At 40.9% G+C, this 15,215-nt stretch overlaps 1 protein-coding gene across 1 annotated transcript in view; it reads right to left on the reverse strand.

The window, feature by feature from the left end:
* The window catches only part of ret (ret proto-oncogene receptor tyrosine kinase), a 30,441-nt gene that overhangs the window by 4,601 nt on the left and 10,625 nt on the right, over window positions 1-15,215 (reverse strand). The window contains exons 2-16 of the mRNA XM_074675913.1: window positions 12,513-12,758; window positions 12,098-12,391; window positions 11,664-11,902; window positions 11,383-11,578; window positions 11,099-11,298; window positions 7,636-7,918; window positions 7,375-7,506; window positions 7,030-7,140; window positions 4,682-4,795; window positions 4,324-4,568; window positions 4,080-4,227; window positions 3,882-3,989; window positions 3,579-3,793; window positions 945-1,067; window positions 790-860 (exon numbers count right to left, since the gene is read on the reverse strand). Of these exons, the coding sequence (XP_074532014.1) occupies window positions 790-860; window positions 945-1,067; window positions 3,579-3,793; window positions 3,882-3,989; window positions 4,080-4,227; window positions 4,324-4,568; window positions 4,682-4,795; window positions 7,030-7,140; window positions 7,375-7,506; window positions 7,636-7,918; window positions 11,099-11,298; window positions 11,383-11,578; window positions 11,664-11,902; window positions 12,098-12,391; window positions 12,513-12,758 (2,725 nt within the window). The remainder of the gene's footprint in view (window positions 1-789; window positions 861-944; window positions 1,068-3,578; window positions 3,794-3,881; window positions 3,990-4,079; window positions 4,228-4,323; window positions 4,569-4,681; window positions 4,796-7,029; window positions 7,141-7,374; window positions 7,507-7,635; window positions 7,919-11,098; window positions 11,299-11,382; window positions 11,579-11,663; window positions 11,903-12,097; window positions 12,392-12,512; window positions 12,759-15,215) is intronic.

Genomic DNA, 15,215 nt, shown 5'->3' on the forward strand with positions numbered 1-15,215 from the left:
TATATATATATATATATATATATATATATATATATATATATATATATATATATATATATATATACTGAACTGGTTTTGTCTTAAGTGATATTTTTAGTAATTTTGCTCCGGTGTTTGTCTGGAGATCCTACACGTAACCATGACTGCATTGTTTACATCTGAAATCAGCTGTTAGCAGCCTGTAGCATGTCAATGCTAACTGGTGCAAGGCCTGATGTTTCCCCACAAGGTGAGGAGAAGAAGGTGAGTACAACGTGCTGGTTCTCAGGTGTGAGCTAAGACATGACGGCATAGACCTGTCCTTCCATCCAACTTAAGATGAGTTTGAGTTTGTACTACTGTACCTTACTAAATGGTCTCTACTAATGGTGGGTTAAGATGAGATCAGACTCTGGTTTTCATGTTGAGTCTTTGCTCATAATATAACATTAGCAGATCTAGACCTGGGAAACTCTTTCAAAGCGTCTTCAGATAATGTGATTCGTTGGCATCATTTTTTTGCACTCTTCCTGACTGCACTGTTTTACGGTCAACAAACTGTATAGGGTGTATAAATTAAATATAGTTTTAAAATATTCACTACCTCTGGCACTACATTTTTAGATGTCTGATGCATTTATTGATGAATTTTATTCTTTTAGTTATTTGTAATGTGACTGTTTTCACCTGATTCCTGTTTATTCCAGGCTAAGATTACAACCAATTTAAAGTAGATTTGTATCTATGAAATCGATATGTGGTGTGTCAACCTTATCTTACTTGTGACATGATAATAACTGTTGAACTTACACGTCACTTTGTGTTGTGTAGATGTGATCAAACAGAGACTCTATCGCCATCCATTTCACAGGTATACGGCCCTGAAAATCAGACACAGACCATGTTAGCCTTCATTCAAAAGTCTGTGGTACTATCAATGAAATGACAGCTTCTCTGTTTAATACCTTGCTTCTTTTCACATATGAATCCTCTTCGTACACATCTCTGGAAAGACCAAAGTCTGAGATCTTCATCTTCCGTCCTTCAGCCACGAGGACGTTTCGTGCTGCCAGGTCTCTGTGAACAAGCTGTGAGAGCAGATTTCTCATTAACGTGCTGGTCACTGGTCAGAAAACCAAACAGCATTTTAAACCTACAATAAATGATTAAAGTGGTAGTTTGTGTGGTAGGGACATTTTCATAAATGTGTCTATTTACCACACAATCCAATGAAAGAAAAAACAATATAAGCGAGAGCGACAGAAACTACACAAACACTGACTCGTGGTGTCCTTCATCAACAGAGACATTCAGAGCTGTCTTTCCTGAATCACACAGCCAGAGCAGAGAGCTATGTGTGGTGGATCAGCACAACAGCTCTGACTGCAGATGGTTAGGGTTGTTGGAAACAAAGTTGTGTCAAACACCTTCTGCAGTATGGATGGTAGCAGGTGCTGTGGTCTCAATCCTTCCTCTGCTGGGCCCTGCCTGGTGATGCTTGGGGCATCTTTAGGTAAAACAGCTTTCACCAACTGAACAGTTGGAAAACCTAACCAATTTAACCCACAGATTCTTGGATTATCCCTGAGACTCAGTTGGACTTCGGTGCTTTGCTACATGAAGTGAATTTTCATTTAACAATTAGAAATCATCATTACTATTACATATTCTTTCATTTATTTTATAATTTACAACTCTATTCATTTTTACATTTTTTATTTTATTTTATTTTATTTTATTTTATTTTATTTTATTTGTGTATTCATAGTATTTGGGCACAAATTTTGAATTTTGTATGGGCATGTGAATTCGTATCTGTATTCTATCTATGTATTATTCATGCGCATATATATACCTGTTTAAACGTAAAAGATAGAATTGAAAAAATGATAAAATAAATAAATAAATAAATAAATTAATTAAAACATAAATAAACAAACAAATTGATAAATAAATAATTAAATAAATAATTTCTGTGGTATGACTGAATAATTGGTTAAAGAATGAAGAATTTTTAGGTTTAAAAATGTAGACATCAATAATTTGAGAGTGAGAAAAGCAAAAGCTGAATTTTATTTGAGATGAAGAATTTGGACAAAGTTTGACTTTGCAGAAATAATATTGGTTAATCATGTTTTTCTGATGGTGTTTAAACTTGCTGCTTTTTTTTAATTTGCTTTTTAATAATAATAAAAAAAAAATATATATATATATATATATATATATATATATATATATATATATATATATATATATATATATATATATATATATATATATATATATATTTTGTTTGTTTGTTTATTTTTTTACTTATAAGAAATGTGTCCAGTTCTCTTTTGAGTGGGTGTCCCAATCGGCATTTTTTGCACCGGATACTGGTCTGATTTTTAAAAGTTTATCCAATCTATTTTATATGCTCTCCTGTAGGACGCCCCCTGAACTTGTGTGCATACGTTACAACACGCTTAAACCCGAGGCTGCCCTGACCACAACTCTCCTGAGACGATGCCAGACTATGGACGAAAACATTAGACACTAATGCGATTATCTCATGTTTTACCCCTTTCATTGAAATGTTTATTTTGCCACAAACTGGATTACAACTTTAACCTGAATCATCAAAAGTAAAAGAATCAGTCCAGTGTGCTGTGGGGCTCAGCAGGCACATGGGACAAACATCTATTGTTTGTTCTCACCTTTTTAAACCATATGTCCCTGGAGAGTTACTGTTAGATGCTTTATAGCAGATATTGTTGCTGTGCTGCAATGTGTCTGATTGTGCACATGTGCTCTGTAAAGCAAAGTCTGGCTGCTGTTCTACATTAATGTTCCTCTATCTTATTATTTGGGTTGAGTCAGAGCGTAGTCATAGTGACGGGTCAGCGTTCAGCGGCAATTTTTCCTCACTAGATCACTTCTGGGTGACACCACACATGTTGCAGTTTTTCTCAAGCTAAGTGAGGATGGCAGTGTTTCCACCAGGGGGCGACAGCGTGCTGTGTTTGATGTAAAAGGTTTAACTTGTTGATAACAGCAGGAGTGTCCTAAGTTCACAAACAGGTGGTAGAGGTTCTCCAGAGGAGCCTGTCTGCCACAGATTTAATGAATTGTGTAATATTTTTCTGTCAAAGATTGCCTTTTTATTTTGTAACACTGCATTCACACTGCTAATTCTAAGCTTCTTTTGGTTCTCTCTCTGTACAGATGATCTGATCAGATGTAACGTGTGCATGTTACTGGCAGCATACATCAGAAGCCTGAGGGGAGAGGGACCAGTGTGGGGTATCTATGACTAAAGGAATTAAAAATAAATTGGATTAAATGGCTGATGATGATGTAGATGATGGTGTTTCAGGTTACCCTCTAATCTCATTTTGTGGTACAGCGCCCCTGACTGTTAGGACCCACTGATCTGAGGTCACAGTGGTCAGTGAGCTGACTGCTGAACTCAGACTGACCTCTCCCAAAAATGATTAACTTACACCTTAATTTCAGTTTAACTGCTTTTCCTGCTCATTTTTACCACAATCTGACAGTTGCTTCATCCGTTTCAGTGTATTTGTGCAGCAAACAACAGCAGACTATCTGAGGATTACCTTCATTTCAGCCAGGTACTGCATGCCTCTGGAGATCTGCCATGCGAAGGAGATCAGGTCCCCCATGGTGAGGGCCCTGTCGTCTGGGTTCTCCAGGTAGCTGGAGTTTCGGTTGGCGTCCCTGCCCATGTAACTTGGGCCAACTTTCCGACTCTCCCGCAGGAAGTTGCGGAGTGACCCATACTTGGCATACTCCACGATCAGATACAGAGGGCCTGTTCAGAGAAACGCAGCACTCAGGCTTTGTTTGGACACATACAGGGGGGGACGAATCTTACACTGTCAGGCACACTGAGGTCTTACCGTCCTGGCTGCATGCTCCGTACATCTTGATGACGTGGGGATGGTTGACTTGTTTTAGCAGAGTAAATTCTGACAGCAGGTCTCGCAGCTCACTGTTGGAGGCATTTTCTGGTACAGAGGAAGAGGAAGGTCAGCAACCATGAAACCATTCACTCCTCATAAAGCAACAATTGTCCGATCCTTTTGGTCATGTCTCACCTTTAAGCATTTTTACAGCCACGGTCGTGTAACCAGCTTTTCCTTTCAGCCTAAACGCTGTTGCTTTGACAACTTTGCCAAACTCTCCTTCGCCCAATGTCTTGCCAAGTACAAGGTTTTTACGAGGAAACTCCCACTTAGGATCCTCCTGTTGAAAAAAACATACCAGCATGATTGACATCTTGAGCAGTTCTTGATACATGGCTGACCAAAAGTCTTTCACAAGCTGTGAGAATCGACTTACAGGTATTTTAAAAGTGTCCGTTTCGATGGATTCCTGTGAGCCTCGTCTGACATTGTTTGCAGGGAAGCTGATGGGGTAAGCTTGGGCCGGCCGACGGAAAGTCATCTCAGCAGAGGCGATCGGAGGCTTAGAGGAGTTCTTGTGGTACCGACGGATGAAGTACGATGACATGATGATTGAGACGATGAAGGAGAGGAGCAGCGCCGTAGCAATGACGGTTTTACACATCTCGTCACAAAAAGACTCTGGAGGAAAATATGTTTCACAACAGTCATTTCTCAAGAAGGCAGAGACCCTCTTCTGGTTCATTCTCAGAGGCAGAATTTCACTTTATAACTGACTAACTACAAACACTCACCCTCGATATCTTCCTTCTCACAGAAGCAATTCTCAGGGAAGCAGTAGCAGGTCCCATAGCCGGCCTGTATCCCATTCCTCAGGCCTCGTTCATGTCCCCCGATTACGGCTCCCTCTAAAGAAACAAAAAGTTACATCCCAAATGCTCTTATTCACAAAATTCTGTGAGAAAGTGGGCTTTTCAACTTGAATCCTCAATGGCGAGACTTGTTATTTTGGGGGAAATCAATATTTCACCCCACTTTTTGGTAGCTTTTGGGTCCTTAATGATGAATCAAAAACAACGTGCCCCATGCCAGAAATTGTTTTGTTTCCTCAATGCAACAACAACAGCACTTTTGGCAAACTGTAGAAATCAAACTGTTTTGTATTGATTTGATATTTATCAGTATCCCATTCATTTCCCAATCATTTAGGATACTACTCATGCATTAGGAAACAATTTCACATTTCCTTTCTCTTTCAGTCTGACTGTTCGTGAAAAATAAAATGTACAAAAGTAAAATCAGAGCTCCATGAACTGCCCCTTAATGTAGTGGAGGGATTTGCATGTCAATGTGAACCTGGAAGCTTTGTTATTGGGAGACTGGCCTTTAATAGCGTCCCAAAGTAGAGGCTCCTCTGTGCAAGATTTCTGCTCCCCACTCTGAAGGGCATCTTGCGGGAGGTTGGGAGATTGGTGACACGGAAACCCAGAGGTCATTTTTTAGGTCTTTATTGTGGAAGAGGCTGCTTTAGGTTGAGGCCTGAAAGCTATTGGCTCATAGGTACTGGTTTTTAGGAAGGCAGCAAACTCTTGGTTTGCAAAAAAGAAGTCCTAACAAACTGTTGGGCAGATAAGTACAGGAAAGTAAAGGACAGCTGACCCCAGCAGGGTTTACTATAGAGCCATTGAAGTTGAATCTGACTCACACATCCTCTGAGCTGAGGAGATACAGGCTGTGTCTCAATCATATACTTCTATGAGTACACAAAAGCTGCATTTCCACCAAGCAGTCAGGGTCGGTTCAGTAAGGTTTGGCATGGTTTGGTACAGTTAAGCCTGATCCTGTTCGCGTTTCCACAGCAAACTGTGCCCCCCTGTGGTAGGCGACGTGTAAGCCTGATGCTGAAAGCCGCCGTAGCAGCATGACACAAGTTTACCCCGCTAATAAATCCAACAAAGAAGACAAACGCGACACAGTAAACAAAGAGCATAGATGGAAGACGTGCAGCATTTCATCCTCTCTGTGATTGACATGTAGCTCTTTGATACAAAGTGTAATCAAGCTTTGTTTCAGAGAAGTCTGTGTGCTGCCAGGATAAATACAGCAGCTGTCAGGGTAAATGACAAATCTTTTGATAATTCAATGATCTGCAGTGTTGTAGCTCCACCTTCTGAGAGCAGATCAATTCAGTCTGGCACCCATATGAAAGGGTCCCAAAAAGTGGGACGGCTCGTCTGGGTCATTTGGGGATCTGTCCCGGGATAAGTCTGTGGAAACGCCGCAAAATGCGCGCCGTACCCAGACGAACCGGTCCGGTCTGCTTGGTGGAAACGCGACTTATGATTGCATTGCACAACTGTTCACAGTTGTTCTTCTTTTAATCATTAACTACAACCATCAACCATTATCTGATCCATTCCTGCCACTTCCTTTACGTAGTCAAGACAGAGACCGTTGAGGGTGAGCAGTGCCCAGTGTTTCACACTCAACTTTTTGACCAGCTAAGAATTCATAAGCCACGTTTCCACCAAGCAGACCTGTTGGGTTATCTATTAGCGGGGTAAACTGTGTTGCGCTGCTACGGCGTCACGCTATTGTTTAACAGCTGGGGCTTTCGGCATCAGGCTTACACGCCGCCTACCATGAGAGGGCACAGTTTGCTGTGGAAACACAAACGGGATCAGGCTTAACTGAACCAAACCGTGACAAACTGTACTGAACCGACCCGGACTGCTTGGTGGAAACGCGGCTAAAGAATAGTGCGCTGCATTTTTCCATACCGTCAGTGTGAACACACTTGTACACTGAAAACAGTAAGTGTGAGCTCAGACGTACGCAATTTGGGACACAGCCACAGACTGAGTTTCAAGGGTAGGACCTTGTCTGTTTCCTTGACAAAGGATGCTGAGGTGGTCTAAAATCTTCTTAGTGGCAGGGGGCCAGATGTGGATGAGAGATACTCTGAAAGGGAGGGCCTCAAAGAAGGGCCCCAGGACTGTGTTAGAGGTAGAGTGAAAATATTGTTTTCCAGGACCATTAGTAAAAGTTCTCTGGTCCCTGTAACCAGGTTTCTGACACAAGACTTTGCTCAGGACCAGGGTTGAGACCAATGTTTTAGCCTCAGTGATATTGTTGCCCTTACTTGTGCAATCCTGTGGACAAATTGAAGAGTCTTTGCTTTCAACTGCATCACAGAATCCATCCGGACATGTCTGCAGGTCAGGAGAGCACGTTGAGTAGTTTTCTGATATTCCTGTAAATAAAAAGTGTCAAAAAAAGAGAAGAAAGGAAGTTTTACTTTATTTGGCAAGTGTTTCTTTTTTGGGTGTCTTGCCTCCTGGTTGTCAAAAAGTCAAAGGAGCCTCAGGTCTACGTGTATGACTGACATGATCTGGATCACTCCTCTTGTTTCTCATATTTTATAAAGTTTTAATGATCTTCAGCTGAAGTGTTGAGTCAAGCTTACATAGGTTTCTGTGTAATGTACCTTTGTCATTGCCTTGCCTCCATTGGCATCTCCCAGTGGTGGCCCCCAGGCCCCACACAGAGTCACATTCTCCACGATTTTTGCTCTGTGCACAGGACACAAACGTCTGCTCCTTCTGGCTGGATTTGTGTGCTGCAGTGACGCCAAGCAGGCACATGAGGATGAAGTAAAATAACATTTAAGAATATAGTTAGCGCCTCTTTTCTCTTCAGAAGCTTGTGAATGTCCAATCAGAGGGGAAATCAGCTGTTGCTGTCTTACCTTCACCATCGAGTATGATGTGGATCTGTGTGCTGGTCTCTAGCTCTGTTTGCTGCTCTTGAGCTACAACTATGTACTGCAGGACCTGGCATTCAGGTCTCTGCAGCGCCTGGGAGTCATTCACATAGAGCAGTCCCCACACCTCGTCTGAGGCCTGAGTGATGCTCACGGCGGAGTAGCAGGCCTGCGCGCTAGCAGACATATTCCTGTCAGGCACCTCGAGCCGGTAGATGATGGAGAATCCATCGAACTGCTGACAGTTTTCCACACAGACTCTGCCAACCTGAGAGGGAAGGGACAAGAGATGGAGCTCTTTTAATCCAAACTGTCGTGGGCAAATTCTGTCGAACAAAATCCCATTTAAAGACTGTTGTTCAGGAGCTACATACTTTAATGACTTATTTAAGATCAACCCTTATAAAACACATCAATGCTGCTGCTGATTTCATACAAAATAAAAACGCCATCTGCTGTTTCAAACCCCTCAGACGGAGTAAAAGTGTTGGGCTTAATCTGCATTTAATCAAAAAATAACAGAATGTAAAAACTCTCTGATTTAAGTCTCTGACCCAGCCCCCTCTTCCTTTTTCTTCTCTCAATTTTTAGTCTCATAAACTGACCGTTAGGTTTTTTTTTTCTTCATTTTTGCTTTCCTGCATCTGTCAAAATTCTGAACTGGAGAAATAATGATGCTATGTTCACTGCAAAATCTAAAATCCAAGCAAGTGTTTAAGTCCTATTTTTAGTAAGGAGACCAGAGAAATTCTTTGAAAATTCTGCTACTAAAGTAAGAAAAATGTACTTGTCAAGTTTCATGAAATAAGAATAATATCTCATTTGGCTTTTTTGGAAAAGCTGCCAATAAAGACTGTATAAAACATTAGACACTAACCAAAACATGTTTGTATTGGAAATGAATGGAGAGCAGATCTTTTTAACACTATTTTTCTTTGCTCAAGACATCTTTTAACCAGATACAATGTGACGTTGGTAAATACTTGTTAAGTATCATCTACCAACTCCAACCTCACCAAGCAGAGCTAACATAACCTCACTCTTCATTTTATTGATAGACTCAAGTTTGAACAGACCACTGCAGAATAACTGCTGACTGTGGGTTGGAATGAACATCATCATAAACAGCTTAGCCCCTGTGTTAGCATTTAGCTCGTGCTCTATCACTCTCCTGTTTATCTTTCTTCTGCTCTTCTGTCCTTTTTCTGACTGACAGTTAGGCTCCTGTGTCCACCATCACTACAAAATTAATCACAGAAATCATTTCCAGCAGAGGAAAAACACTGTTCTCTCTTCTCTCTACTAAACTTGGTCAGCTGGTGTGGTGTTGTCATACAGATTTAGACGTGCCGTAAATCAATCCTGTCTTGCTCGACCCTATTAAGAAGCTGAGAAGTAGCATTGCGAAATAACCTACATTGGTGCTGGTAATCTCATTTTAAAGTATGGATTACGATCAGGCATTTATCTAGAAGGAAGACTTTCTCAAGATCACAGTCTCCTTAATAGGTACATTTTTCTTACCTCATTGGCAGATTTTTATCCTCTGTAAAAGCAATTCAGGCGTCATTTATGTCCTTAAACTCTTAACAGAAGATATTTTCTGGGTTGTCAAGTAAATGTGACTCATACGACATTTTTGATTATTTTAGGACATAAACACTCTTCGGCAGGTAGCTCACAAGCCCTCAATAGGTATTAGTAGTTGTAGTAAATTTTAAAGAGTAAAAAAGAAAAAACAAAGAATCAACGACAACTCTATTTACTTACTACAACTCTTAGGGATAGGTACCGAATTAGGTATTTTCATAGGTACTGACCGAATTCTGTCAAAAGCACCGGGTACCGATTCAGGTAAAATCAATCAATTCTTCTGTGTTTCTTCACTGTTATCTCTTCCTTATTTCTCTTCTCTACTTATTGAGTATTTAACGATGTCTGAAACAGCGCCCTAATAAATGTTATGTGGCAAATGAGTGGTGAAAATAGGATATTGCACACTTTTGTCTTCAAGAAGGCCAAGCTGAGTTGGCGTCCCTTGGTAAAAAAACAAAACAAAAATGATTAACCAATCAGATGAGGCTCTGGTCATGACACTGCTCACCTGTGATTAGCCAAGACTGTGGCCATTTTTGAATTTGCATACTATACCAGCAGTGCCTACTGATTCGACCAAAATGTCATATGCAGTATGTAGTATGCAAACAAATGTCAGAGTGGTAGTATGAGAAAAACACCCGGATGACGTACTGAATCAGGAAAAATCCACAGTATGCATCGGACCAGTCTGCTTCGCCTACTGTTACCCACAATGCAACGTGCCTGGTCCCATATCAGAAGTGAAAATGGCAGAGAGCAGAGCAACAACAACCGGAGTAGCAGAGGAATATAAATATAAGAGCCATTTCTTTTTTATCTTTAAATCCTCGTCATCTCCACCACTGAAAGTTAATATAAAATGCTCTCTCTGGCAATATATTTGCAGATAAGTTACTCGTGGTTTGTTTAATTTCTACATTTTCAATAAAGTTTTTTTGGGGAAAAAAAGTCAGCCGTAGCCAACTTCCGTTTTCTTCGAACTGAAAACCAGTGTAGCATACTACAAAAATTAACCCAACTGAACAGTCATACTACATACTGCTTATGAAAGTAGTATGTAGTAGCAGTGCCTACTACATACTATTTTCATTAGCAGTATGTAGTAGGTGAATTCGAAAACAGACTGTGTCAAGGGAAGCCACCCCGTCTTTGGCTTCTAACCAATCAAATCACAGTGTCGTCATCATCAAACCACTGAAGGAAATCAGGGAGATTAGCACATTAGCAGTGGCTGGTTGTGTGTTTGAGTGGGCGGTTGAGTAAATTAATACAATGTTTAAGATAAGTCAAGAGGATAATGTACGTGTGTGAATGAGTGAGTGAGGGTGGGAGAGTGAAAGAGTGTGTGTGGGTGTTCAAAGTAAGTAAAATGAGCGCTCTCTGGGTGCTCCAACAGGTCATTCCATTACATGAAATAGCGACATACAAACTGCAACATAGTCTTTTATCTTCCCCACTCCCTAAAAAACATACAGTTTAGAGGCTTTGTCTCACTTGGCTTCCTCAAAAAAAATCCCCATGCCACGCCACCGTCTGTGCTTTAGACTCTCTGTGAGCTCAGTGAGGGAAACAATAATCTAAAGCTCTGTCAGTCCTTCTGACCAACAGCTATCTGACATTTTACAAGCAGTGGTGGAAAATGGGCAGATATTTCATGACTGTTTAAATGTAAATCATCACATTATTACCGCGCGGAGAGAAATTTTATGGCCAGTTTGTTGAGGAGGCACCTTAACAGCAACCAGTAATTCTTTTAACACACCCGCTGCCACGTGTAAAATGTTTTCCAAAGCGCGCACACAAACATACACAGCAGCAGCTTCTAAAGAGCATTAAGCAGTGACTTTACCTGAGCATAAACAGAAGCTTTGCGTGTCAGCGTGAACATGTGAGTGATGTTAGCAAAGCGGATCTGGACCGGTAAGATGGTGACGTTAAAGTGCAGCAGCACAGTTCCTTCAGGACCAGGGTAGGTGGTATCATTGACCAGGTAGTCCAGCTGTACAGTGTGGTTCTCAGTCACCAACAGGTTTCTCTTCAGGACCAGCTCTGAGTCCAGAAAACAGGAAAAGTATGATTGAGAAATCAACTTCCATAAAAACAGATGGATCAGTGTGACCCTGAGTTACTCACGGTAGTTGTGGACGGTCTCTCGTACGCCTCCAGGAGCAGCTTTTTTTTCACTGAAGGTGTCTTTAATGTCAAATGTTTCCTTTATCCATGGGTCAGCACTGAGCAAGGTCCCCACATACTTATTGTGAGTCTGGTCTATGGGATAGATGGGGGTCAGATCTCGGTCAAAGACGTACAGAGTGCCGAATGTGCCACCCTAAAGGGGAGAAAGGAAAACATGAATCCTTGGATACGAAATATTTCTTTTAACTGTCAGTTTTGGATTTCCTTTCTTTTGATACCTTAGTACGATTGAAGCTGATGATGATATCCGTTGAGTCCGAGCCGTTAATGAACGGTGCATTGTCGTCCTCGTCATTAACGAAAACATCCAGCGATGTTTCCACCTTGGTGATGACAGTTTCCGTCCTCACTGTGCACACCAGCAGGAGTCTGTAGCGCTCATTCTCTTCGCGGTCCAGGGGAGACGTCACCATCAGCTCTGTGGTGTTCTCATTCACCGCAAATGGTGCCGGCGTGTCTGTCAAGAAGAGGACATCAGAACCGTGTCTGTAACTGACAGTAAAATGCTAAACTGGTGTGAGAGCAAGAAGCAGACGCTGAAGTTATCCTAGAATAGTCTTCAAGCTTCTTGTCCTGTTAGACCAGGAGTCCACTTCACTGCTTATAAATTCAACCTTTTAATGTGAAAAAGCATCTCTGTGGTGTTTCTAACCTGATTCCACATCGTAGGTGATGGTGTAGTTGGGACAAACACTGAGTCTGGTGAGACGCCTAAGTTGTCTCAAAGCCTCAGGGAACCTGTTCTCCATGATGTGAGGGTTCGAGGTGTCTCTGTGTGGGAAGCAGAGCTCCTTCATGTCCGTCTGCTCACACTGGGGGATGGTGGAGTTCACGAAGTCCAGGACGATCCGAGCAGAGTTTCTGTTGCTGCACTGAGACCTCTTGGCGGAGCCCCGTAACACCATGGCATGAAGCAACAACTTCTTCACAGACCACGGCTTTTGAGCTGACGAGACACACAAATCAAAAGAAGCAGCATGTTCATAACACTGATAAAAAGTGTGTTTTTGGAGACAGAATGTTTATGTATTCAGCAACCCATCAGCATTACAATGAGTCCAACTCACAGAGTAAGGCGAAGTCGCTCTCCTCCAGGGTTTTGTTCAAGGACAGCACTCCAGTGCTGACGTCCAGGTTAAACCAGGAGCTGTAGGCCGGACGTCTCAGTGGACTCGTCCAGCACAGGTAGAAATGCGGCTGCTCGGATTGGCTGTCGGACATGGCGTGGATTTGGAGTAGAGGAGCCCCTGCCGGCTGGCCGACGTACACTGTCTCAATGTACTCGTTCTGAGGGAAGTACAGCCCAGCTGCTCCTGCAGGAACGAGACGTGAGAGGTCCAGATGTTACAGATACAGGCAGCCAACTCATTAACAGCCTGATTTACAGTTAGTTAGTTTCAAATCTCTTTATGGTCTCACTTCTTCTTATTCATCAGACATGCTTTTACTTTATTGAGAGAGCCCTCAGAACCAAAGGTCAAAACAAAGAGACACAGTAAAGTCGCTTTCTGTCATTATAGTTCTACAGCTCTACAGTTCTACGGTTTCATTTGTCCAAAGTGACACAACACAAGCTAGAATTTAGACAGAAGGGAAAACCACTGGTCAGTCAGGAGCACTTTGTCAAAGTAATCTTTATAAACTTGCACAGTTTCATTTGGCGGTATGGTTCTGTTCTGGGACTCCCTGCTCTTCTACATGCTTGCGTGGAAAGCCTGAGGCAGGTAGAGCACACCTTCCTGCCCATAGTGAACAACATAAGCAGGCAGCGCAGCAGCAAAAATAAAAACCCAGACAGAGCAGAGCAATCAACATGAATACATTAACAGGAGGAGCTGGGGTGGAGATTGGTTGCAAAATGCCAGCAGAGGAAGCAGGAAGAAGGTTGGTCTAGAGCTGTTTAAGTAGACCGCTCTGAATGCAATTTTCAAATAGGAGGTGGACATGGGAGTCGCTGAGCAATCAGCTGATCTGCACCGATGACGGCAGCTAAACTGTTAGAGCTTGACATGGGGCCTGCCTGAACTAACGCTACGCTTGATTTAGTGCAACAAAGCGCTACAAGTTATTCGGCTGCAGGTGCTGCCATTAAGTGCAGGACTTTTTTTTAAGTAGTGTAGAATAATCTAGCCAACAAACAAAAATCCTATCTTATGTGACACCATCTATTTATTGACCTATTTATCATGTCCCAATTTTAGTTGGTTTCAAGATCCACATACTGTAGACTTAGTTTCATTGCACATCTTTAATACTTTTTTATTTCTACAGTTTGTTAGTTTTTTATTAAACCTTCATTTTTAGCTGAGTGATTCTTATCTATTATCTTTTAGTGTCTTTTTTATCTTATTGATGACCTTGTTTTGTTTGTCTCAGCTTTCTATTATCATTTCTAATACTTTATCTTATCTCCAGTGTCTTTATGAGCCTGACTGTTGCCTGAGATCCTCCAGCAGGGTCCTACTACCTAAATCTAGACTGGTCACAAAAGGGGACAGAGTCTTTGCTGTTTGGGCCCAAAGCTCTGAAACTCCCTGCTGGAGGGTCTCAGGCAGCCAAACTTAGTATCACCTTTAAATCACCTCGTAAAACCCACTTTTATTATACTGTTGCTTTTTAATGACCTTCTACTTCTGTTATACTGTTTTATGTATTGTTTTATTGATGTGTTTACATTTGTTACAAAATGAACATGATGTGTACATTTTGTTTTATAGTCAAGCACTTTGTAACTTTGTTTTGAAAGGTACTTTACAAATAAAGCTGGATTTTCCTTTTACTCTGTTTCTATTTTTTTTTTATAATGTTATTTATTTTTACTGTTTTATTTACTTAATTCTATCCTCTTCCTTTATGCCCTTCTTCATTTTTATTCATTTATTGATAATTTATCTAATGAGGAAAGTCTCACTGAGATTAAAAATCTCTTTTACAAAATGTCCCGGTCAAGAAAGCCTGGATGACTGTCTTATCTAATTATTTTTTCTATATTCATTCATCACATCACTATTGCTATTTGTACTTTTGGCTCTCTCTGCTATTATCATTAGGGATGGGTACCTTTCACATTTGAAACTATACGGTGCCGATGCCCGGTACCTGGCAATCGGTACCAGTACTCAACGGTACCAATTTTTGTTCCTTTTTGTGTATATGTGGTAAAAAAAAACAATTTGTTTAATAATAAAACTTTTTTTTTATCAAAAACATTTATTCTTCACTACATATCCTTGCAATGCTGTTCATGTCCAGCATGGGGAATCGCCTACTCTTCCACTCCCTCACAGTTACAAGGATGCATTTAGGTACCTAAACATGGTACCTTTTGATTTTATGTAAATCAGTACCCGGTACTTTTGACAGAATTCCGTCGGTACCTTTAAACGTATCTAATCTGGTACCCATCCTCAAATTATCATATCTTTTATTTCCCTTTACTTGCCTGTACATTTTATGATTTATGATATTTTTATCTTTCTCCACGTTTCCATCTTCTTATCTCTTATCCTCGTGTTTTTGGTCAATGTAGCAGGGTTCTTGTTCTGCCTGGGTGTGTTTTTATTTATTTACTGTACATTTTGAGGGTGTATCTCTGATAACATGTTATCATTTCAATGTCTGTTTACTGACTTAAAAAAATCTTTAGCTTTGTCTTTTTGGGACTTCTGCTATAAGAATGCCCTGTAAACTGCTTTTTGAAGTATTATATCAATAAATAGATAGATAAATAAATAAATAAATAAATAAATAAATAAATAAATAAATAAATA

The sequence above is a fragment of the Halichoeres trimaculatus genome, unplaced genomic scaffold (assembly GCF_033239565.1).
Source record: "Halichoeres trimaculatus isolate MK-OKI-2021-1 unplaced genomic scaffold, fHalTri1.1 fHalTri1_scaffold_8, whole genome shotgun sequence".
Classification (NCBI taxonomy): domain Eukaryota; kingdom Metazoa; phylum Chordata; class Actinopteri; order Labriformes; family Labridae; genus Halichoeres; species Halichoeres trimaculatus.